Raw genomic sequence first — 23,962 nt, forward strand, 5'->3', positions numbered from 1 at the left:
GGCCCCGGACACGTCTTTCTCTGGTTCTCGACTCCGCCCGTGTTGTTTTCTGGGTTTCGTTCTTGCCCGCCCACCTCGCTCTCTGGTGCTCGTTCCCGCCCGCACCGAACGTGCGTTCTCTTCCCGGTCCCCGCCCGCCCCGGGCCTGGATTCTCCGCTTCGGAGCCTTAGTTTCGCCTTCGGTTTGGAATCTGAGATGCAGGTCCTGCCTTATGACCTTAGCACATGCTGTTTAGCTACCTAGGTCACTCTTCACGCCCTTTTTGTCCAGTTAACCCCTGCACCCTTCAAGATGTAACGTCCTCAGGGAGGACCCGATAGAGTTATCAAGTTTAGCAAATAAAAATACAGTCCTCCTAGTTAAATGTGAATTTCAGATAAATGAATAAATTTTTAGTATATCCCAAATATTGCCTGGGACATAGTTATACTAAAACGTTACTCCTTGTTTATCTGAAATCTACATTTAACTGGGTGCCCTGTATTTTGCCTGTCACCCGGACCCCCTGACCAACCTGTGTAGCCTCCTCCGTTAGACTGACAGGCCAGCGAGGGCAGGGACCCAGACTGATTCTTAGTGGTCACACGGTAGGCGTTTGATGTATACTTTTGACAGATGGAACAACTCGGAGACTGCGAATGTCATCATTCGCCCGTGTTTTACAAATGAAAAAACTGAGCAGGGCGAGGCGTGAGGTCATTAGAACTGTGTCCTGTTCCCGTCTTCCCGAAGTACAGGCGGGCTGCCCGCTCTCTCCGTCCAAGAACCAGAAAATTAGCCGCGAGAAAACACCCCCGGAGACCCCGCCCATCTGGTGCCTGGAATTCCACCATCTGCGCTTTATTTCGCGAGCCGGCGCTGTCCTGGGTTAACCTGAAAGTAATCTTTGAGACTCCCCTTTCTGGCTTCCGGGGAGCCAGAGACAGACCGGACACTCAACTCTGCAGGAGCAGACCTGGGCCAGAGTAGCCCAGAAGGGAAAGAAGACTGTGCTGGGGGTCCTTGGGAGGTTTCCTGGCGGAGGGGGACCTTGGAGCTAGGCACTGAGGCAGAGTTTGTCAAATGAAGAAGGGTATCCGAGGCCGAGGGTACGGCGGGAGGGAAAGATGGGGAGGGGCGAGAAACTGTAGAGTTACGAGAAAACAAGTAGAAGTCTTCCCAGAAATTTTGACAAGATTTTCCCAGAGCCAATGCGTAGGTCCCCCGGAACTCATCACTCCCGCCACTGAGACGCTCTTGCTTCGACTCAAACACTCGCCTCTATAATTCCCACTGCTCTATGCCAAGCCCTGTCCTTACTTCCACCTCTCACTTCCGGTGTCTAGGATCCCGGCCGCTCTAGGATCCTAAAAATTCTGTCTAATGTTGCCGGTGGAACACCCTTTCACTGCACCCCGGCGTGCAAGCCCCTTGCCTCTTTCCCTGGCATCAGCCAGTAGAAGCGAAGATCTTCAGTGGGTGGGCGGTACGTCTTCTAAGGGGCCCAATGGTAATCGAGAATCGTTGAGCGCTTCACCAGTCGTGCCGCGGAGTGGGCGGGGCTTCCTGCCTGGACTTGCAGACTCCCGGGCTGGGTGAGCAGGCGTGTCGCTGGTTGCGAATCCATGTGGCGGGGGCTGTGGACCCTGGTAGCCCGGGCGGCACGTGGGCCTCGCAGGTGGGGCGACCTGGGGAAGGGGTGTGACAGCGTAGGGCGCTACTTGGGCCCCAAACCCTCTCCCTGGGATCTGGGGGCGCAGTTCCCTGCGGCAGAACCACCTTTCCCCTTCTTCCAAGCCCCAATCTGTCCATCCCCCTGCCGCAGAGCCCACATCTGGGTCAACTTCTGCTCTCAGAGATCTCAATCCAGTCATCTTCCGGCCTCAGACCCTCCAGTCTGTCCATCCCCTAGCCGCAGAACTTCCACTTGGGTCAGCTCCCGACCATCGAGCCCACTATCCACCTGCCACTCTGACGGCAGAACTTCTCAGATGCACTGACTGACTCTCCTCCTCTCCAGTCCCAGACCGTGCACGCGCCAGGGCAGTGGCGCCCCGGCCCCCGGTTCCGGAGCCACTGTCTTCGCGCTGAGCTCCGGCCAAGGCCGCTGCGGCATCGCGGTGATCCGAACCAGCGGCCCCGCCAGCGGCCAGGCCCTCCGGAGCCTCACGGCCCCCCGGGACTTACCCCCGGCCCGCAAAGCCTGCCTGCGCCTGCTCAGCGACCCCCGCTCTGGGGAGCCTTTGGACCGCGCGCTGGTGCTTTGGTTCCCGGGTGAGGGGCTCCAGATCCAGAACTGCATGTAGCTCCGATGACCCAGCTTCCTCCTTCCAGGCGTTGCCCAGGCTGTATCCTCCTGACACCTATCTCCTCAACATACTAGGTCCCCAGAGTTTCACGGGTGAGGATTGCGCGGAGTTCCACGTGCATGGAGGCCCGGCTGTGGTGAGTGGTGTCTTGCAGGCCCTGGGTGAGTCTGCAGCCTTGGGTTTGAGGTATGGCTATGTCGGTGGGCCTAGGTAGGGGCCAGGGGGGCTCAGGACCCTGGACCTTCCCGTAGGCAGTGTGCCAGGGCTGCGGCCTGCGGAGGCAGGCGAGTTCACCAGGAGGGCGTTCGCTCACAGGAAGCTGAGCCTGACCGAGGTGGAGGGGCTGGCGGATCTGATCCATGCAGAAACAGAGGCACAGCGGCGGCAGGCCCTGAGGCAGCTAGATGGGGAGCTGAGCCATCTCTGCCGCGGCTGGGCCGAGACCCTCACTAAGGCAAGTACAACATTCGCTCATACCTTGCCTCAGAGACCCTACCTAACCATCTCCTATATTAGCGCTTCCTGTCTATAAGCCTCCAGTCTGACCCCTTATGTCGGGCTGGACCTGGGCATATTGAGGGGTAGGTTTCTGTGTGATCACACTATCCACCCCTCCCTCCCTCAGGCTCTGGCCCACGTGGAGGCCTATATCGATTTTGGTGAGGATGACAACCTGGAAGAGGGCGTCCTGGATCGAGGTGGGTCTGCCTGCCCGGGGGCGTGGAAGGTGGGGACATTTGGCATCTCAGCCCCCCAAGGCCTCCTTACTCCCTCTCCTTTCCTCCATCCACAGCTGACAGTGAAGTGCGGGAGCTGGAGGTGGCACTGGGCGCACATCTTCGAGATGCCAGGCGCGGACAGAGGCTCCGCTCAGGGGCTCATGTAGTGGTTGCGGGACCTCCCAACGCCGGCAAGAGCAGCCTAGTGAACCTGCTCAGTGCGTGGTCAGGGGGCGGGGCCCAGGGCAGGGGGCTAGGAGCGGGCGGGGTGGGGGTGGGTGGCTACCGAGCTTTCAGGGATGGGGAAGGGGCCAGGGAGGTCGAAGAAAAGGTCCAGCCCGGGGCTTCCCTGGTGGCGCAGTGGTTGAGAGTGGCCGATGCAGGGGACGCGGGTTCGTGCCCCGGTCCGGGAGGATGCCACATGCCGCGGAGCGGCTGGGCCCGTGAGCCATGGCCGCTGAGCCTGCGCGTCCGGAGCCTGTGCTCTGCAACGGGAGAGGCCAAGGCAGTGGAAAAGGTCCAGCCCGGGGGTGGGGGAGGGTGGGGGTGGAGTCTTGGGGGAGGGGCTCCCTCATCTCCATTCCTCCCCCTTTCTCTGACCCCACCCCCAGGCCGGAAGCCTGTGTCCATCGTATCCCCGGAGCCCGGGACCACCCGAGATGTGCTGGAGACCCCCGTGGACCTGGCCGGGTTCCCGGCGCTGCTGAGCGACACGGCGGGGTTGCGGGAGGGCGTGGGGCCTGTGGAGCAGGAGGGCGTGCGGCGCGCCCAAAAAAGGTGGGCAGGCAGGGCGGTGGGAGGGGGAAACGGGGCCCTTCCTCTGCTGTTTCAACCGGTTGCATTTATTTTTCATTCTTCCTTAATGAGGAAAGGCTACTAAGCCCCATTAAGTGGGGACCCAGCTATCTGGGGAGGGCAGCTTTTTAAGTTCGGCCTCTGCCCAGTGCTCCTAATTGCTCAACTCTGAGGTCCACGCTCCGTTTTCCCGCTTCCCCAGGCTGGAGCAGGCTGACCTCATCCTGGCCGTGCTGGATGCTTCTGACCTGGCCTCTCCGTCCAGCTGCAACTTCCTGGACACCGTTGTCATCCCTGCGGGAGCCGGGAGCCCAAATGGGCGCAGCCAGCGCCTCCTGCTGGTGCTGAATAAGTCGGACCTGCTGCCAGCTGGGGGCCCAGATCCCAGTGCTGACCTGCCCCCTTACCTGTTGCTGTCCTGCCTGACTGGCGAGGGGCTGGATGGCCTCCTGGAAGCGCTGAGGAAGGAGCTGGCTGCATTGTGAGCCCCCCTTGCCCGCTGGGCAACCTCCCTCTGTCCAAGTTCAGGGTCTGAGCCACTGGCTTTGGGCACGAACCTACCCTGCCAGCTCAGTTTTTGTATCTAAAAAATGGGTATGATTATCTCTTTGAATGTTGAGAGAGACCCCATCCTTTGTCCCTTCCAGGTGTGGGGACCCATCCACAGGCCCACCACTTCTGACACGGGCGAGGCACCAGCATCACCTCCAGGGCTGCCTGGATGCCCTTGGCCACTACAAGCAGGCGAAAGACTTAGCCCTGGCGGCCGAAGCACTTCGGGTCGCCCGAGGGCACCTGACCCGCATCACCGGCGGAGGGGGCACCGAGGAGATCCTGGATATCATCTTCCAAGACTTCTGCGTGGGCAAGTGAGGGGGCGGCCAAAGCTCAGACCCAGGCTGGGTGGACACCCAGAAGCCTTGAGGCATCTGGGAACAGCTTAGGCCAAGTGGGAGTCTCAGCCCCTGGGGGAAGAACTTGACCCCAAACGGTGAAGCCTCTGTGGCTGGTTGTGACCAAGCCACAGCTGTCCAGATTCCCTAGCAGGAACTTGCTGGGGGTTCAGGCCCAGGAGTGGGGCTGAATGGAGGTCTCTTTTGGCACTTGATGCTGGGGGACTAGGAGTGGAGGGTTGGGATGGAGGTCAGAGGGTCTCAGGGGTCTTTGTTTCATAGTTTTTAACTTATTTTGCAAATACCAAAGGAATATAAAAAACTCAGGTGATCCGGAAACATTTAAACACCCCCTCCCTGGGGTCACAGCTTAACTTGTATAATTCCAGAACTTTCTCTGCATGTTTGCATACTTGGGAATGCACCTATAAAGTATGTGGTATCTTGTATTTTGTGCACAAATTGGTGTTTATTGCTCTGCAAGCTGTCATTCCTTTTTGTAGTATTAATCTTGCAACTTTGCTTCTTTTTTTTTAATTTTTAAATTTTATTTTATTCTTTTATAAGTTTATTTATTTATTTATATTTTTGGCTACATTGGGTCTTCGTTGCTGCATGCAGGCTTTCTCTAGTTGCGGCAAGCAGGGGCTACTCTTCGTTGTGGTGCACGGGCTTCTCATCGTGGTGGCTTCTCTTGTTGCGGAGCATGGGCTCTAGGCGCGCGGGCTTCAGTAGTTGTGGTGCACAGGCTCTAGAGCACAGGCTCAGTAGTTGTGGCGCATGGGCTTAGTTGCTCCGCGGCATGTGGGTTCTTCCCAGAGTGGGGCTTGAACCCGTGTCCCCTGCATTGGCAGGCGGATTCTTAACCACTGCGCCACCAGGGAAGCCCTTAATTTTTATTTATTTATTTATGTATGTATTTATTTTCTTTTTGGCTGTGCCACATGGCATGTGGGGTCTTAGTTCCCCGACCAGGGATCGAACCCGCGCCCCCTGCATTGGAAGCACGGAGTCTTAACCACCGGACTGCCTGGGAAGTCCCGAAACTTTGCTTCTTTTATCTTCTTTTATCTACTTCCTTTTCATGCTTAGTCATTCATTCAGTGATTCATTCACTCATTCAGTGAATATTTATCCAGCACCTACTATGTGTTAGAACCGTACACATCATTTGATGGGATCTTCGTAACAGCACAATGCAGTGGGTATTTTGTTACAGTTTTATAGGTGAGGAAACAGGTTCAGAGAAGTAGTTAGTTGCTGGAGGTCCCCAGCTTTGGGATTTGCACATAGGTCTGTTCAGGTTCAATTTGAGTTCACTGCAGGCCTTCTGGGCAACAGGCCGTGTGTAGGGGGCTGGGATCATTGAGGGGAATAAGCAGACATAAATCCTGCCCTTGTTAAAGAAGAGACACAGTTCCTTTCGGTGAGGCCTGATGGCTGCTGGGCAAACTTACAATGAGGAAGCCTGACCTGGTCAGGGGTGGACATAAGGGCAGGCTGCCCTGCAGAGGTGGCATCTGCACCGACATCTGAAAGGTGAGAAGAAGGAAACCAGATGGGAGAGGCTAGCAAGAGCATCCCAGGCGGAGGGCACGGCACGTGCAAAGGCCCTGAGGTGGGAGCATCACGGTGTGTTCGAGGGACAGCAAGGTGGCTAGTGTGGCTGGAAGTAGAGTGATGAGGGCTAGAGAGGAGGGAGAAGACGTCCAGGAGGAGAGGAAGATCCTGATAGCGAGGCCTTTGATTCCAAGGCTTATGGGTGACCTGACGTGGTGGTGATGAACCAGCAGAGGGCGCTTTGCTCTAACAAAGAAGGTGCCTGGCAGTCCTCCAGGGAAGCTCCGGGACCTTAGGCTTCCACACCCACCTGGTGGCATATGAACGGTTAACTCCCCTTTTGCCAGAGGTGGACATGGAGTCTCAAATAGGGTCAGGATCTTTTCCAGAATCAGAAAAAAATCACCTCCAGTAGTTGAAGATACAAACTCGGTTTCAGGGGACACGTGAGCAGAGGCTGGGAGGTGTCCAGGGCCTACCACCCAACTAAAGGGACCTCCGACCCCGTTTCTACATGACTTCATTGCAATATGTCACAGTCTGTTGATTTGTCTGCTTGTTCGACAGCTGCTGCCCCCCAACCCCCACCATGAAAGGCTTCTGGAGGGAAAGGGTCACTCCATGAGTTTAGTGCATGGATATTACTATTATGTCCATTTTGCAGAAAGACAAGAAGAAGCAACAATCTGGGTCTAGAAGAGGTGGGTGCCCAGATGTCCTCCGTGTGGGCAGGGCCTGGAGGGCTCCCAGGAGGGGTGAGTGGGGTCTGGGTGGGGGAGATGCTTTTGGGGAAGGATGCCTGGGCCCTGGCACACAGCTGGACTGAGGTCCTTGGCTACGGTCCCTTTTTTCCAAGAAGGGAGAGGCGGTTTGTGGGAAGCAGCCATGGGGGTTATTTATAGAGGTCACAGGAAATCCCCAAAGAGTCAGAACCTCACCCAGCGGCTGGACCACAGGGTCTGCCAATTACTCCCTGACTGGTACTCAACCCCTACCTGACTCCCCGCGGGGCGGGGGTGGAGATGGGGAGGACACCAGCCTGGAGAAGTCAGAGCTACAGGGTCAGGGCTGGGAAGAGGGAAGGATGGGGCCCAAGAGGTACCCAGAGGGAGCAAGAACTATGCCTGGAGCATCTAGGGGGGCTGCCTGGAGGAGAGATCTCTAGGGCTGGGCCTTGGGGGAAGAAGAATTTGCAGGCAAGAAAAAGGCATTCTAGTCTGAGGGCACAACACAAAAGTCACTGAGTAGTCAAAGAGTCAAAGGTCCAGGACAGCTGGAGGCAAAGGCGGCACTGTGTGTGAGGAGGGAGGGCACAAGAGAGCTGAGGAACTGGGCTTTGTTCCCAGGGTAATGAGGAGCCATGGAGGGTATGTGAGCGGGAGAGGCACACACCCTCATGGTCAGATCCCATGACGAATAGATCGGGTGTGGGGGCTGATTAGAAGGATGATATTGGGATGCTCTGAATGGGAGAGACCAACCAAGAATCAGAGACCTGCGCCCATGGGTCCAGAGAGTTAAGGATGGTGATGATGATGATTCTGGACGCACCGCACTGCTTGCGGGATCTTAGTTCCCCGATGAGAGATCGCACCCTTGCCCGCTGCAGTGGAAGCACGTCATCTTAACCACTGGACGGCCAGGGAGGCCCCTAGGGTGATTATTATTACACTTATTTCTAGGTGAGTAAATGGAGGCTGAGATGGACTGAGCCAAGATTTGAATGCAGGAATGTCAGAGTCTGGAAGCCAAACTCAGGTGTCCCACGGTTGCTTGGGGTTGGCTGCTGTCGGCATCCTCCCCAGGACTCCAGGCTGCTCAGGCAGTAGGCTCAGGGTCAGGGACGTCCCTGCTTCCTTGGGGCCTCCAGACTGGCCCGTCTGGGCGGCCAGGCCTGGCTGACCCTCCTGCCCTTGCTTGGCGGGGCCCCAGCCGAGTGTTTCCTGCAGCGGCCCGTCTCTCGCCCGGGTTCCTGTATCCAGGAAATATCGCTCCTTTGTCCCTCCTGACTAGCCTGCCCTAAGTGTGGCGTTGCCAGCCTCGGCTCCTCGTGATTCATCCCCTCCCTGTCCAAGGTCCCAGGGGATGGGCTGGGAGGGAATCAAAGTGGAGAGACAGACAAGCTGAGATTCTAGACCACAATTTTTTTTTTTTTTTTTTTGCGATACGCGGGCCTCTCACTGCTGTGGCCTCTCCCGTTGCGGAGCACAGGCTCCGGACGTGCAGGCCCAGCGGCCATGGCTCACGGGCCCAGCCGCTCCGCGGCATGTGGGATCTTCCCGGACCGGGGCACGAACCCATGTCCCCTGCATCGGCAGGCGGACTCTCAACCACTGCGCCACCAGGGAAGCCCTTGACCACAATTTTTAGGCCATTTGCCACCAATGGCCATTTGCTTTGTTTCCTGGAGTTTTCACTTCTCGGGGATAAAGTCCCAGGAATGGGATTGCTGAGCCGAAGGATTTGTATGTCTTCACTTTTCTTTTTTTGGTCACGCCACACAGCTTGCGGGATCTTAGTTGCCCGACCAGGGATTGAACCCGGGCTCTGGTCAGTGAAAGGGCAGAGTCCTACCCACTGGACTACCAGGGAATTCCCTGTCTTCATTTTTATTAAATATCATCAAACTAATTCCAGAAGGGCCAGGATGAGATGTGCATTTCTACCAGTCCCGTAGGAAAATGCCCTTTTCTCTACATCTTCACCAGCAGTCGGTATTATAGCTTTTTAACACTTTTTCCCCCAGTCTGTTGGGTATGTTGTGATGTCCCTGTGTTCCTCTAATGTGCAAAATTTCCCCGGCTTCCTGCTAATTTAGTGATCAGTCAGTTGAAGTGCTCCCTAATTGGACACTGGTGCCCTTTCTAACATCCCATCTTCCCACCAAAAAACCTCAAACAAAACAAATGCCTGGGACTTTTGTGATATTGTTCTGGAATCATTTTGGTGAGGAGGAGTTACTGCAAAACAGGCTGTGGTACCTCAGTAATTGTTGTCCGTACCTGGGGGAATCTCTGCAAACCTATCAAAAACAAGATACAAATAGATAATCTGCTTTTTCAGAAACCGCTTTTTATTTGTATTTATTTAAGAAACTGCTTTTTAAATATATGCTTTTTAAAAAAATAGGAAAAAAAGCTGCTATTTTAAACAAACACTAAATTGACAACAATGCTGTCACAATGTGGGGTTTTGTAGGCATTTCATGAAACCCTTATTGACTATGATTTTGCCATTTCTCTTCACATATGGAGATGCCTACCGCTTGGGGGAAGCTGGTGTCTACTCACGTTTGCTCCGGGTTGAAGGGTCTTCTGACCTGGGGACACTGGCGATGGGATTCTTCAGCTTTCATCTTATTCCTAGTTTTTTTTTCTCACTCAGAGCGTGATGGTACCTTTTCAAAGCAGAAATCATGACTCTGGAGTCTTTGAAGGGATTTGATAACATTTATTTAGTGCCACTAACATTTATATGGGTCACAGGCAGGGCTGGATATGGAGGGGAGAGAGAGTGAAGGGGCAGCACCCTCGTGGGCTCTGAGGGGTCCCCTGGACCAGATGCTCCCTCTCTCGGGGGCCTGGAAACTCTCAGGGGAGGACGAAGGTGAATGTCTTCCTGTTCTCACTCCCCCAGACCTGGAGCGCTAAGATGCTCCAGCTGAGTGTGGGATGCTGTGGGTGCCTTGACCCGCGTGCACAAAGGGATGTGATTCTGGGCAAGGGCTGGGCAGAAAGTGCGTGTGTGATGGCGCACACGTCTGTGATGTCATTGCCTTGTCTCTGTGTGACGTCACCACCATGTCTGTGTGATTGATGTCACTGCATCTGTGACGTCGTCCCGGCATCTAGGGGGTGAGGGATTGTGTGGTGCGGAGAGAGTGTTAGGGGGTGTGGGTGCGGTGTGGCGGAGGATGAGCAGAGGACGCAGGCCAAGGGCGCCCCCTTTGTCGTGCGTGCGTTATCTGACTCCACCCTGGCTGTGTCCCTCGCCGTGGGCGTCTCGCTGCACCTAGTCTCCAGACCGGTGAGTCGGGGCCACCCCTCGGTCCTCGGGGCCTAGAGCCTCCTCAGCCACTGGGGCAGGAAGGAGATGGGAATACAATAGTCAGACAGACAGACGGCAGGACAAACCTCGCCTGGGCCTGCCTCTTCCCCTGGGCCCCTTCTTGTTCCCAAGAACCCTAGGGCTCCTGCCGGTTTCAACCTGCCCTTAGACTTCGCCTTGTTGAACCTCTGTGGGACAGGTGGGACTGAGATGTGTGCCTATCCATTATATAGACTGAGGTTCAGAGGGGCCGCCTCCTGCGCTCCAGGCCTCTGTTGCAGTCTGTCTGACTCTCTCCCCTTTGCTCCCTAAGGCCCTGGGGATCCTGGGTGTTTGCCCAAAGTCCCTGGCCCCCCGTCCCCCAGGCAGGGCCTCAGTTTCCCTTTTGGTCTACACAGAACTGACCTAGACCTGGCCCCTCACTCATTCCCAGGAGGGTTTTTCTAATGAGCCTGCCCCTACTCACATGCTCCCATGGCTCCCCAGCGCCCTTGGGACAAAGCCAGATCTTCTGTATCTGGCATTCAAGGCTCCACCCACTGTGCCTCCACCAGGCCTCCCCACTGGGGAATCAAAACCTGACAAAGTACCCCCCAGATTCTCAGAGCCATCACTTCACTTCCGCCCCTCCCCCTTGCCTTTGCAGGAGCCATCCCGCTGTCTGGGATGCCCCTCCCCCTCCTGGGCCTGCCAAAGGTTCTCACGAGGGGTCAGAGGTTGGCTCAGAGGCTGTTTCCTGATGGGGGAGGTGGGGGCCTCTGCCAAGTCCTGCTTCCGCTGGCCCCCTCCCTTCCTTCCCTGGCTCTTCCCTGGGGCCCCCGCAGCCTCACGTTCCTTGGCTGGCTCTGGTGCCCCCCTTCCCAGCTCCAGGCTCTGTCCTCTACCAGTATTTACAGGCTCCAAGGCAGCCCCGACAGACATCCTTTAACTCCTGCTCACCAGCCTGCAAGGGAGGGTCATCCCTGGCCATTTTCAGAGACTGGGGCTCCTAAACCCCATCGCTCATCTGGACCAGCACAGTCGCCTTCACCCCTGTCTCAGGTTCCCACCTTCACCCTCCACAACAGCGACCAGAATGAGCCTGTGAACACCTGAGTCGGGTCACATCCTCTGCTGTTCACAGCCTTCCCAGGGCTCCCAAAGTCCTCACTGCAGCCCCAAGGCCCTGCCTGATTTATCCTGACCTCACCTCCTCCCACTCTCCCCTCGATCACTCAGCTCCAGCCACACCAGCTGCCTCACTCAAACTCACCGGGCATGGATGGTCCTGCCTCAGGGCCTTTGCACGGGCTGCGCTCACTGCCTGGTGCACCCTTCTGAGAATCCCCTCATGGCTCCTCCCTCATCTTTAGTTCTCTGCTCAAATGTCACCTCCTCAGTGAAGCCTGCCCTGGCCCCGCCCCCACCCCACCCCCGCGGAAAAGTCCAACCTCCTCAAGCTTCCTCATCCCTTTTCTGTTTCACTCATCACCAAGGGTCCCTATCATGGCTCCCTCATCTGGTTTGTCATCCACCTCCCCCACTAGACTGTCAGCCGCTCGAGGGTGGGGATTTGGATTTCTGTGCCTTATTCCTCCCTGTGTCCTCAGCACCCAGCAGCTGCTCAGGAAATATGGGTTGAAAGAAAAAACAAACGGTCATAGTGATGGCAGTGAACTTGAATCGACACTCACTGTGTGCTCGGCTCAGAGCCAGGGCTGAGCTCCCATCTTCAACCTTCCACATTGTGACTCGTGCCATCTCCAGCCACGTAGCCGCTACACCAATATTCACTTAATATTTGTCTTCACCTCCATTGTGTTGTGTTTTTTTAATTTAAATAAAGTGATCTCCAAAGGATACTCAGTCTTACCAAGTAAAGGAAAGCTGGTGCATTTGCCATTAATAGAAAACCACTTAAAAATGTTCAATGAAGGGACTTCCCTGGTGGTCCAGCGGATAAGACTCCGCGCTCCCAATGCAGGGGACACGGGTTTGATCCCTGGTCAGGGAACTAAGGTCCCACATCCCACATGCCACACGGCGCGGGCAAAAAAAAAAAAAAAAAAAATGTTCAATGAAAAAGCAAGACCATGTTCTCAAGTGCGGCTGACGCCGGAGCCTGGGTCTGCCCTCCCTCTGTGAATATGGGAGAACTGCAAGGGTCTGGGAGCCATTAGGGTGAGTTAGCAGCAGCGCAGACTTTCTCGAGGCCCGGAAGGAATGAGTGGAAAAGGAATCAACAGTCCCCATCATGGGGTGGGTGATTTGATGCGGGGCCTCGGATCTGGTCCCCTGTTGGGTGCATATAAAATTTGGACGTTACGATTCAGTCACTCACTGGCTGTCCACTGAGTGCCTGGCCGAGCTGGGGCTCAAAACCGGAGCCGAAGACCCCAGCCTGCTCATGCCCGGCCCCTCTCTCAGAGGAAGGCAAATCAAGGCGGGAGCCCATGGACCAGAAGCCCTTCCTGTGACACTGCAGAGAGAAGCAGGAGGGGCACAGGCTTAAGTACACATTGTTTCCTCTGTGGCGGTGGGCGGGGTGGGGGGGACGTCATTTGGGGTAAACAATGTCAAGAGCTTCCCCATCCTCAGCTGCGACCGGGACAGGCTTGGACTGGGTGCCTGGCTCCATCCCTGACTTGCTGACGCATGACCCCGGGCTGATCACTTCCCTGGGGCCTCAGTTCCCTCCTCTGAGAAATGGGGATAATAATAGAACCTCCTTCCTTGCCATGATGGCTTCAGGCCAAGATGGAGAGAGGAAAACTGTTTGCTCAGAGCAGGGTCTTCTCCCTACCCCCTTGCTTCCCTCTCTGCAGGCTGCCCGAGGCTGAGGGATTTCTCCCAGGCAGAGCTATCCAGAGCGAGGGGACCCAGTTCCGTAAGGGGGTGAGCTCCCCGTCAGAGGGAGTATGTAAGAAGAGGCATAGTGAAGATGGAGCTGGGTGCGGAGGACCGTGGGGAGTTAATGACAGACGTTTGGAAATCTTTTTGGCCCCAAGGGCTTTGTTTAGCACCCTGGGGCTGAAATAGACCTCGCTTCACCATAGCCTGGTGGCAAAACTGATGCTACAGGCTTTGGGATCAGAGGGGTCTGACAAAAATCCCACATACCTCCTTGAACCTCAGGTCCTAAACTGCAAATGGGCTGCCCATCCTAGGTCAGCAGTGTGGTCCTGAACAGGGTAGGGGGTGGGGGGTTGGGGGGGGGTAAGAGTGACCCTGGAGGGAGCACAGGGTGTTCTTGGAGCTGTGGTCTGAGTCACCTTCCCCGTGACGCACAGGGTGTCGTCCAAGAGATGACCAGGCCCTGGGAGGCAGTGAGGGGGTCAAAGGCATGGAGCCATCACCTGAACATGTGCCAGGCACCCTTGATGCTCCCCACTGAGGCTCTGGGTTCCTTGCTCCTCCAGCCATGTGTGGCCAGCACTTGACGGCTGGCAAAGCATTTGCATGCCTTTGATTTCAGAGACCCCCATTTTTTTTTTTTTTTTTTTTTTTTTTTTTTGCGGTATGTGGGCCTCTCACTGTTGTGGCCTCTCCCGTTGCGGAGCACAGGCTCCGGACGCTCAGGCTCAGCGGCCATAGCTCATGGGCCCAGCCGTTCCGCGGCATGTGGGATCTTCCCGGACCAGGGCACGAACTCACGTCCCCTGCATCGTCAGGCGGGCTCTCAACCACTGCGCCACCAGGGAAGCCCAGAGACCCTCATTTTTATAGAAGTAGAAAGTGCAGCTCAGAAGGGTGGAGTGAGAGGCCCAGGGTCACTCTCGGACACTGCTCTCCCTCTTCCCCTTCCTCGGCTCTGTTCACTTCTGCCACCCTAGTCCGTCCACAGGGCCTTTGCCCTGGCTGTTATTGCCACCTGGAGCACTGTTCCCCTTGCCTTCCCCCAGGCCAGCTCTTGTCTAGCCTCCAGCTCAAAGGTCCCTTCCTCATCCAGGCCCTCCCTTTCCTGTCTGGAGTCTGATCGCCTAGGTTCATGTCCCAGCTCTGGCTGTGTTGCCTGGGGCACGATGCACACCCTCTCTGTGCCTCATTTGCTTCATCCAGAAAGTGGGGATAACAGTAGCTCACCCACGGATTAGGATTCTGAGGATTAAATGAGTTAATTGGGCAGAGAGCTTAGGACTGTGCCAAGATCACGGTAAGCATCCGATCGTGGCAGGTTCTTGTTCACCCTGCCTCCTTCATTGTCTCTTTGGCCCACTACTCGGGAGTTTCATGAATGGAACTGTGTGTGTCTTGGTCACTGCTGTATCCCCTGGGTCCAGCATAGGGCCTGGTATACAGCAAGTGCTCAATTAAGGAAGCAACAAGTGTGATGCGAGCCTCCCTCCACCCCAGTCCTGTACCCAGCCTCATCCAAAGCCTGAGACTGAACTGTCTCAGCCTGTCCAGAGCCTCACCTAGCTGATGCTAAGACACTGCTGGCAGGGGGTCGCTGGGACTCCAGGATCCTCCTCTTGAATTCCTCCAGCCCAGCTGGGTCTGCCAAGAGAGGGAGGGGTCAGCCCCGACCTAATGCCTTAGTAACCATCCCCCCAGGGTCAGGGAATGGGCTGGCAACCCAGGATCCAAGGTGGAATCCGCCCCCCTCTCCTGGCTCTGCCCTCTGTCACTCACCAATGGGCGGGGGATTGGGGGCAGGGCCTGCAGGTCTTGGCACTGGTATTGACTGCGACTGTGGGAAGAAGGGTGAAAGGAGGTTGGTGGAGGCCAGGGATCCCAAACACGAGTCCCAGGGAGTTTCCTGCCTCTCCACACCCTTGGAGACCTGAGTTCCTTCCAGGGCAGAGAAAACAGACAGATACCCATGGAGAAGGACACGTGATGATGGATACATAACCACCTGTAGACACCTGCCTTCAAATGATCGGGGACTGCAGGGACCGGCTTCCCTTGGCAGCCCCCGGAGACCCCACTCTGCAGGGGTCCTGCCACGGTCTCCATTACAGCCTTGGTGCCAGCCTGACTCCAATCCAAGACCCCATTGGAGTCCATCCACCCAACCCAGCCCCGCTCCAGACTGAAGCTGACCCACTCTGTAAACCAACTGGCCCTCGATCCTCAATGCCATCCCTTGAAGGACCCTGAGACGATCTTTCCAAACCTGAAATCCAAAACCAGTTCTGAACTCAGTCACCTAAAATCAGATCCCAACCTGAAAACAGACCCTCCCTTAGAATCAAAGCCTGACCTTAACCCAGTCCCAATGACAAACCTGATCTGATCATAACTTTACATCTAACTCTGACCATAGCCCATCCCCTAGACCCAGCCGCTATGAAAAATCTACCCCCCCCACCCCCATTCCCTCAGCGCCAGCCCGGCACTCCACTACAGCCACCCATAAATACCTTCCCAATACCACGCTCAACCCGAGCTCAACCTCAGACCTCAGCCTCCACCTGAGTTAGAACCCCAGCCCAGCCTCAGCCCAAGATCAACGTCCACCCGGCTTCTACTCTAGACCCAGTCTTGACCTGCACTCGAAGCCCAGGCTCACCTAGTCCTTCACGTCGAATATATCCTAACACCAGCCACCCTAAATGCAGCCCAATCTCAACTCCTAGCCCACGGTCAATGCCAATTCCAATCTTAATGCCCATGAAGTTCTGAATCCGCCCTTGGCCCCAAACTTCTAATCGTCTCTAGGCCCACCAACCACCTACACCCGCCTGAGCTTCCACTCCAGCCTCAACTGAATGCAATCCCAAACCCCCTGAAACCCTAGATTCGCTCTTCCCCAAATCCTTGATCCAAGAGCCACCCTGCATGTGACCCCTGACCCAACTTTTAACCTTTCCTCACAATCCCAACTCCAAACTCAACCTAATTCTAAGACTAATGAAATCTTACGTGGAACCCTAACCTTAACCCAAATCAACTCTAGACACAGGAGTCACCAAGAACCCACCTTGACCCAACTCTAACCACAAATTTACAGTCCACGTGAAGCCTTTCTCTAGACCTGCCTTAACCCTCACCCTAACCCCAGTATCACTTCCAGTCCTTAACCTGGTGCCCCCTGATCCTTCAACTCAACTCAAACCCATCCCAACCCTGACACCGACACTGGATGAGTCCCTAATCCTAAACTTAAGCCAATTTTGAGGCCCACCTGCCTTCCTAAACTCAACCCCAGTCCTTAACCCTTTCTTAATGTCATTCCCAATCCAAACTCTACCCCAAACCTAATGCCAATAAAATCCCTACGTTAATACATAACCACAGTCCTGAAGCATTAGACGCACAGTCACCCATGTCTGATCTCAGCCTCAAGCCTAAATCCACCCTCAGTGTCTCAGCTCACCCCAACCCCAAAGCAACCACAATTCTAGATTTGCCCCTCACTCAACCCTGGACCTGACAGCCACCCGACCTCCAACTCCAGTCTTAACCCGACACCTTTTCTCAATGCTGATCCCCATTCCGAGCTCTGCCTCAATCATGACATCAGTGAAACCAGTGAAATTCTCAAGTGAGTCTAAGTAACCCAACCTAGACTGGGAAGCCAACCTCCACACCAAGAAAAAAAAAAAAAAAGTTCAAACCCAACTTCAACATCACCATCAGCTTGGCCTCCAGACCCACCCCGAATGCAACCTGAAGCCAGGGACCTCTGGCCCACCTTCGCCTTGATGCAGGTGTCCAGGGCCGAGTTGCTGACAGCCAGCTGTATCTTGAGCTGCTCAGCCTCCCGCTTCTTCTCCTCCAACTCCTTGGCCAGGTTGTCACGCTCCTTCCGCAGCACTGCTTTCTCCTCCAGGGCCAGCTGGGTCTGCCGGGCACATTCAGCCTGGAGCTTGGCCTCCCGGGCCTGGGCCTCCTTCCCCACCTTCTCCTTGGCCTCCTGACTGGCGCGCAGACCCTGTTCGGCCTCCAGCTTCTGGCGCTGGAGGTCCGAGTTCTCACGGGTCACACGCTCGATGCCAGCCCGCAAGCTCCGGGCCAGCTCCTCCACCTTGGAGCTCATGAGGGTGGGCATGTGGTCGCAGGTTCTCCGGATGGAGGGCAGTTCCGAGCCAAGGGGATGGAACATACTGTAGCCCAGGCTTTCAAGGGAGCGCGGGATGATGGAGTCCCTCCAGAGGTTGCGCAGCTCGATCTCAAACTTGTCCTTGTCCAGCGGGAGGCAGAGGGCCTGCACCTTCCGCAGACGGTCCTCGGCCAGCTGTCGCTCCTGCCGCTGCTGCGCCTGGGCTTTGCTGCACTCGGCCAGCTGTTCCTCCATCGCTCGCTTGCCCGACGCCAGACTGTCCTTGTCTTTGGTACATACCACCTTCTCCTTTGCCAGCTCCACCTCCAGTGTCTTGGCTTTCTGGTTCAGTGTGAGGGCCAAAGCTAAGGGTATAGGACCATAAGAGTCAGGAAGGTTGGGGGCTGCCAAGAGACTGGGTGGGGAGTCAGCTACCCTGCTCTCCACTGTCCATAATTGTAACCCTAACCCTAACCCACTCACCATCGCAGCTCTTGTTACTTTCTTTGAGTTGTTCTTGGCATTGTTTCTCACTCAAGATGATGGCAGCCATGTACCGCTGGTTGTTCACGTAGATCACCTGTCCGGATGTGACACAGGACAGAGCTCAGTGTCCGGCTCCTGTGGGACCCCCTGCCCCCGGCGCTGCCCAGATTCTCAGGGCTGGGGCCTCAGATCCAGCACCCAGGTGGTCTGTGTTGGCATAGTTCACAAGGACATGGCTTCTCTACAGGGGATGCTGGTCTGATCTTCAAAAGTTGTTATGATTATAGACAATGGAATACTACTCAGCCATAAAAAAGAATGACATTTTGCCACTTGCAGCCACGTGGATGGACCTGGAGGGCATTATGCTAAGTGAAATAAGTTAGACAGAGAAAGACAAATATCGTATGATATCACTTATATGTGGAATCTAAAAAATACAACAAACTAGTGAATATAACAAAACAGAAGCAGACTCACAGATAAAGAACAAACTAGTGGTTACCAGTGGGGAGAGGGAAGAGGGGAGGGGGAATATAGGGGTAGGAAATTTAAAAAAGGGTATTATGGGATTGTATGAAATCATGTGTGTGAAACTTTTGAAAACTGTAAAGCACTATAGAATTTAAAGGATCTTCCATTCATTCAATTAAAAAAAAAGTTAAAAGAAACCCCACCTGGACTTCCCTGGTGGTGCAATGGTTAAGAATCTGACTGCCAATGCAGGGGACATGGGTTCGATTCCTGGTCTGGGAAGATCCCACATACCGTGGAGCAACTAAGCCTGTGCGCCACAACTACTGAGCCTGTGCTCTAGAGCCCAAGAGCCACAACTACTGAGCCCACGTGCCACAACTACTGAAGCCCGTGCGCCTAGAGCCCGTGCTCCACAACAAGAGAAGCCACCGCAATAAGAAGTCCGCACACTGCAACGAAGAGTAGCCCCCGCTGGCCGCAACTAGAGAAAAGCCCGCGCGCAGCAATGAAGATCCAACGCAGCCAAAATAAATAAATTAAAAAAAAAAACCCACCTCTTTCCCTAGGCATTTTAGTCAACCAAGATAAAAAAAAAGTTATGATTAATACTATTTGGCAATAAAAAGGAACAAAGCACTGATATATTCTACAACTTGAATGAACCTTGAAAACATTTACGGCCAATTAATAACGGATTTTGGCTGTGCTGTGTGGCTTGGGGGAATCTTAATTCTCCAACCAGGGATTGAACCTGTGCCCTCAGCAGTGAAAGCGCTGAGTCCCAACCACTGGACCGCCAGGGAATTCCCCGAAAAACAGATTTTTTTTTTTTTTTTTGACAAGAATGCTGTCATGGGCTGGATTGTGTCCCCCACCCCAAATTCCCATGTTGAAGCCCTGATTCTCAGGACCTCAGAACGTAAATGTATTTGGAGACAGGGTCTTTAAAGAGGCAGTTAAGTTAAGATGAAGTCATTAGGGTGGGTCCTTGTAAGAGGAAATCTGGACACCCAGACATGCACAGAGGGAACGTGATGTGAAGACACAGGGAGAAGACAGCCATCAACAGGCCAAGGAGAGAGACATGGAACAGATCCTGATGGGCCTGGGAAGGAAAGAATTCCGCCAACATCTTGAACGTGTGCTTGTGCGAAAATAAAGTTTCTGTTATTTAAGCCACCTGATTTGTGGTACTGTAAGACAGGCCTAGCAAACTAATACAGATGCCAAGATCGTTTCATGGGAAAGAAGATTCTCTACAACAAATGGTGCTGGCACAACTGGATAGCCACATACTAAGGAATGAATTTGGACCCCTACCTCACACCATATACAAAAGTTAGCTCAAGATGGGTCCAAGACCTAAATGTAAGGGCTTAAGCTATAAAACTCCTGAGAAGAAAACAGGTGTTAACTCTGCATGACTTTGGATTTGGCAACGGTTTCTTAGATATGATACCAAAAGCACACGCAACAGAAGAAAAAGCAGATAAATTGGACTTAAAAACTTTTGTGCATGAAAGGACAACATTAAGAAAGGGAAAAAAACAACCCGTAGATGGGAAAATATTTGCAAATCGTGTGTCTGAAGATGAGAATAGTAACCAGAATATATAAAAGTAAACTCTTAGCAATTAATAATAAAAAACAACCCAATTGAAAACTAGGCAAAGCATCTGAATAGACATTTCTCCAGAGAAGATATATAAAAGGTCAACCAGCACATCAAAAGATGTTCATCATCTTCAGTCATCAGGAAATGCAAATGAAAACCATGATGAGATATCACCTCACAACCATTAGGATGGCTATAAATAAAACAAAAAACAAGAATGGGCAAGTGTTGGTAAGGATGTGGAGAGACAGAATTCGCAGGCAGTACTGATGGGAATGTAAAAATGGTGGCGCCACAGTGGAAAGCAGCCTGGCAAGTTTTTCTAAAAGTTAAACATGGAATTACACTATGACCCAGCAATTCCACTCCTAGGTATATATACCCAAGAGCAATGGAAGCACATGTTCACACTAAAACCTGCACACAGATATTCACAGCAGTAGCGAAAAGGTAGAAACAGCCCAAGTGTTTCATCCACAGATGAATGGATAAAACGTGATCCATCCATACAGTGGAATATTATTCGACTATCAAAAGGAACGAAGCATTGACACACGCTACAATGGGGATGAACCTTGAAAACATCATGCTGAGGGTGAGAACCCAGACACAAAAGGGCATAGAGTGCAGGATTCCATTTAAAGGAAATCTCTGGAGTAAGTAAATCCATAGAAACATACAGCAGATTTGTGTTTGTCAGAGGCTGGGTGAGGGGGAAGGGGAAGTGACTGCTGGTGGCGTTTCTCTTGGGGGTGATGAAAATGTTCTAAACTGAATTGTGCTGACGGTTGCCCAACTCTGTGAATGTACTAAAAATCATTGTTATGTACACATTTTTCTTTCATCTACACTTTTTTTAAAAATTATATACACTTAATTATTACTATTCTTTTTGGCCGCACCGCACGGCATGCAGGATCTTAGTTCCCGGACCAGGGATCGAACCCGTGTCCCCTGCAGTGTCCCCTGCAGTGGAAGGGTGAGTCACAACCGCTGGACCTCCAGTAAGTCCCCGTTATGTACACTTGAAATGGGCCAATTGTATGGCATGTGAATTACATTTTAACTTTATAACGTTTTTTATGTCTTTAAAACTTTGGAACAGAACGCTCTGCAGAAATATAACAAGGAAAGGTATGAAGGGTGAAGAGGGTGTGCCTTTCTGTCACTTTTTGTCCTTACTCCTTTGGAAGCTGGCCCTGTCCTAATGACCTGGGCATGGGGGAGGACAGAAATAGCTCTGGAAGCTCCAGTGACGTCTGTTTTCAAAAGCCTTAACTACAGAAAGGGAAGATCTCAGGGTACGAGTTGGTTCCAAAGATGAAGTGCGAAAGAGGTTTTCTTCCAGTTGGAGGAAATAGCTCCCAAAAATACAGAAGTATTTTTCTGCACAGGTTCCCAGATGTCAAGATGATGAGAAGAATATTTACTTAGATCTAGTGCAATCCGACAATACAAAAAAAAGTATCTTCTCTTGTTAAGGAGTGTTCAGGTACATCTTTAAGAAGTAACTCAGGAGTCTCTCCCTCACTTTCCTGTAGCCATGGCTGCCCTGGACTCAGAGGGAGAGAACTAATTGATTAGTGAACAAGTATAAACAGTCTGAAGGGTTTTCTGGAATATTTGTTAGGACATAAAGCAAGGAAGCTCTCAAAGACTAATGGAGTTCCACCAAAAGACACAGGAGCCAGATTGAGGGTGTTCCTACGGCCTATTTCAGGATAATTTGACCATCAAAAAGATTATTACGAATGCTGGATAAAGAAAAATCCATGACAAAAAAAATCTCTCCCGCATGCGTCCTGGGTGGAGGTGCTTCCTTGACCCAGGCAGAGTGGGGCATACCCTAAGAAAAACACACTGAGTTAATTTCCCCTTTCTCTCCCAGGCTCTCAGAGCCAGAAATGCAACTGCATTTGCAGAGAATTTAAGAAAAAAATCCGTCTCATAGCACCACCAGGATCAGGGAAAGATCAAAATTCATACTTGGTACCATCAGACATGTGGGGCTGCCGTGGCAGGGGTGGGGCTACTCCCCAGCATCAGTGTCCGCTTCCTGGGGGGTCCTTGGAGAAAACCCTGAGGGGTTCCAGGATAGAGGAATTTGTCAACTTGTGTGTGGGGGGAAAGCTACGATTTTCAAAATTTAAAGTTGTAAAGAGGCAGATTCTTAGATTTCTAATATTCTACGATGGGGCCGTCTGGGATTCGGAGATGCGTGTGAATGTCTAAAACTTTATGATAAAAACAAAAAAAAACCCAAACCAAAAACAACAACAAAAAAGGGATTTCCCTGGAGGTCCAGTGGTTAAGGCCCTGCGCTTCCACTGCATGGGGCATGGGTTCCATCCCTGGTGGGGGAACTAAGATCCTAGCGCAGCGTGGCCAGAAACGAAAAACAAAATCCAAAAAACAAAAGAATAAAACTTTATGATCCTGGGATTGCTAATGGCTCCTGGACCGGAAGACCATGCGTGTCCTGAAAGATTCAAAAGGGCCAGTTCCCGGGAACTGAGAAGTCTGAGGGAGCTGCCCTTGTCAGGAGTGGGGAGCATTTGAGGGGGTATATGGTCCAGCCCTGTGGTCTGAGGGGGGACTTGCCTCATTTGGGGGTCTGAGGGGGACTCACCTTTTTCTGAGGATCTAAGGGGGACCGGCCCTGTCCTGGGGGAATGAGATGGGGAGACCTCACCCTTGCCTGGGCAGTTCTGAGGGGAGCTGTGCACATCCTTCCTGCCCAGTGGCAGGGGCTGGGTGGTCTGAAGCCCCAGTAAAGGCCTTTTCTTTCCACGGTCCCCTGCCCCAAACAGCCCAGACACCTCCTGTGGGAGAAAGAGAGCCTGCCCCTCTCCCCAACCCTTCCCTTCCCCTGCCCACCCCTTCTCTCACCCCATTCCAGCCAAAGCCTGAGGAGGCAACATCTCCTCAGTGTTCCCAGGAACGGGACCTCCTCAGAGGAATCGTGTATGTGTGAGAACATGGGGGATCTTGCTGAGTGCGTTTGACAGGAGTTGGGGGTACGAGGGGCGGATGACAGTCTCCACGAGACCCAGGGTTGCCCATTTCTGCTCCCTGCTGCCCCCCGTCCCCCAACAAGCCACCTCTTTTCTTAGGCCTCCGTTTCCCCTCTGCAAAAGGGTTTGAAATCTTCTCCCTACCTCCTGGGACTCAACGAAGAGATAATATTTCCTAAGCGGACATCCAACCTCAGGCAAACCTGAACCATTCATACTAATTGCTAAGAATCCAACACTCTGAGCGCTTATTAAGCCCGCTCTTACTTGCAGCTAGTGTGTGCTGGTACGTTCTGGGCGCTTTATACACATTAAGCCATGGGCCTAGGTCTGACCACAGACCGGATGCCCAGTTCAACTTGAACTCCAGATAGACCACAAATCATATTTTAGTCTAAGTGTGTCCCAAGTATTGCATGAGATATACGGACAAAATACGCATTGCTTCTCTACACGGGCTCGGCACGCAAAATGTAGGGTCCGTGACTGTCCCTGTCTCATGAACGAGGAAAGTGAAACTCAGAGAGGTGAGGTGACCAGCCTGGGGTTCCCCGGGACGGGTGTCCGGCCTGTGGACTTACCCGGTCGGCCTGACACTGGCGGAAGCTGGCGTTGATTCGGTCCAGGTCGCGGCGGGCGTTTAGCAGCATCAGCATGATGGCATCCTTGGCGCGGGAGGTGAGGTTGAGCTTCTCGGACAGGTTGGCCTGGGAGGCTGTGAGCCCCACCACCTGGCCGTAGAGGCCGTCAGCCCGGCGCTCGGTGGCCTGCAGGTTGGATTCGGTACTCACGTGCGCGTTGCCGTAGACCATAAAGAGGACAAGGCCCAGGATGATGAGGAATTGGATGAGCGAGACAAAGAGGAAAAAATAGCGCAGGTAGTACCAGCAGCCCCTCGGGCTGCCCCCTGCCCGTGAATAGGGTCCCCCGTGCTCCATCGCCGAGCCCATCTCCTCCCAGCTTCTGCCCGGTGCGCCGGCACTGCTCTGCTGGCTGGTCTGCTCTGGGTGGCGGCTTCTGCCCCTTCTAGACCTTGCCACGGCAGGGGGGAGGGGGGAAGTGTTTATATTACTCCTCTTAATACTTCCTCTGCCTGGCTC

The 23,962-nt window shown here is 53.7% G+C and overlaps 2 protein-coding genes across 2 annotated transcripts; one reads left to right on the forward strand and one right to left on the reverse strand.

The window, feature by feature from the left end:
* Positions 1 to 1,573: 1,573 nt before the first annotated feature.
* On the forward strand, positions 1,574 to 5,516 carry GTPBP3 (GTP binding protein 3, mitochondrial). The gene is given in 9 exon segments (XM_079917038.1): positions 1,574 to 1,658; positions 2,001 to 2,254; positions 2,364 to 2,450; positions 2,541 to 2,743; positions 2,915 to 3,010; positions 3,016 to 3,226; positions 3,620 to 3,785; positions 4,006 to 4,284; positions 4,451 to 5,516. Coding segments are annotated over 9 exon segments (1,575 nt in total). The 5' UTR covers positions 1,574 to 1,605; the 3' UTR covers positions 4,677 to 5,516.
* Positions 5,517 to 9,644: 4,128 nt separating this feature from the next.
* PLVAP (plasmalemma vesicle associated protein) lies at positions 9,645 to 23,962 on the reverse strand. Its single transcript, XM_079918237.1, has 6 exons — positions 23,444 to 23,962; positions 17,754 to 17,850; positions 16,923 to 17,635; positions 14,915 to 14,972; positions 14,698 to 14,779; positions 9,645 to 10,332 (listed from the first exon to the last, which is right to left on the reverse strand). The coding sequence occupies exons 1-6, from the start codon at positions 23,810 to 23,812 to the stop codon at positions 10,326 to 10,328; spliced, it is 1,326 nt and encodes a 441-aa protein (XP_079774363.1). The 5' UTR covers positions 23,813 to 23,962; the 3' UTR covers positions 9,645 to 10,325.

This window comes from Stenella coeruleoalba, assembly GCF_951394435.1.
Source record: "Stenella coeruleoalba genome assembly, chromosome: 3".
Lineage (NCBI taxonomy): Eukaryota > Metazoa > Chordata > Mammalia > Artiodactyla > Delphinidae > Stenella > Stenella coeruleoalba.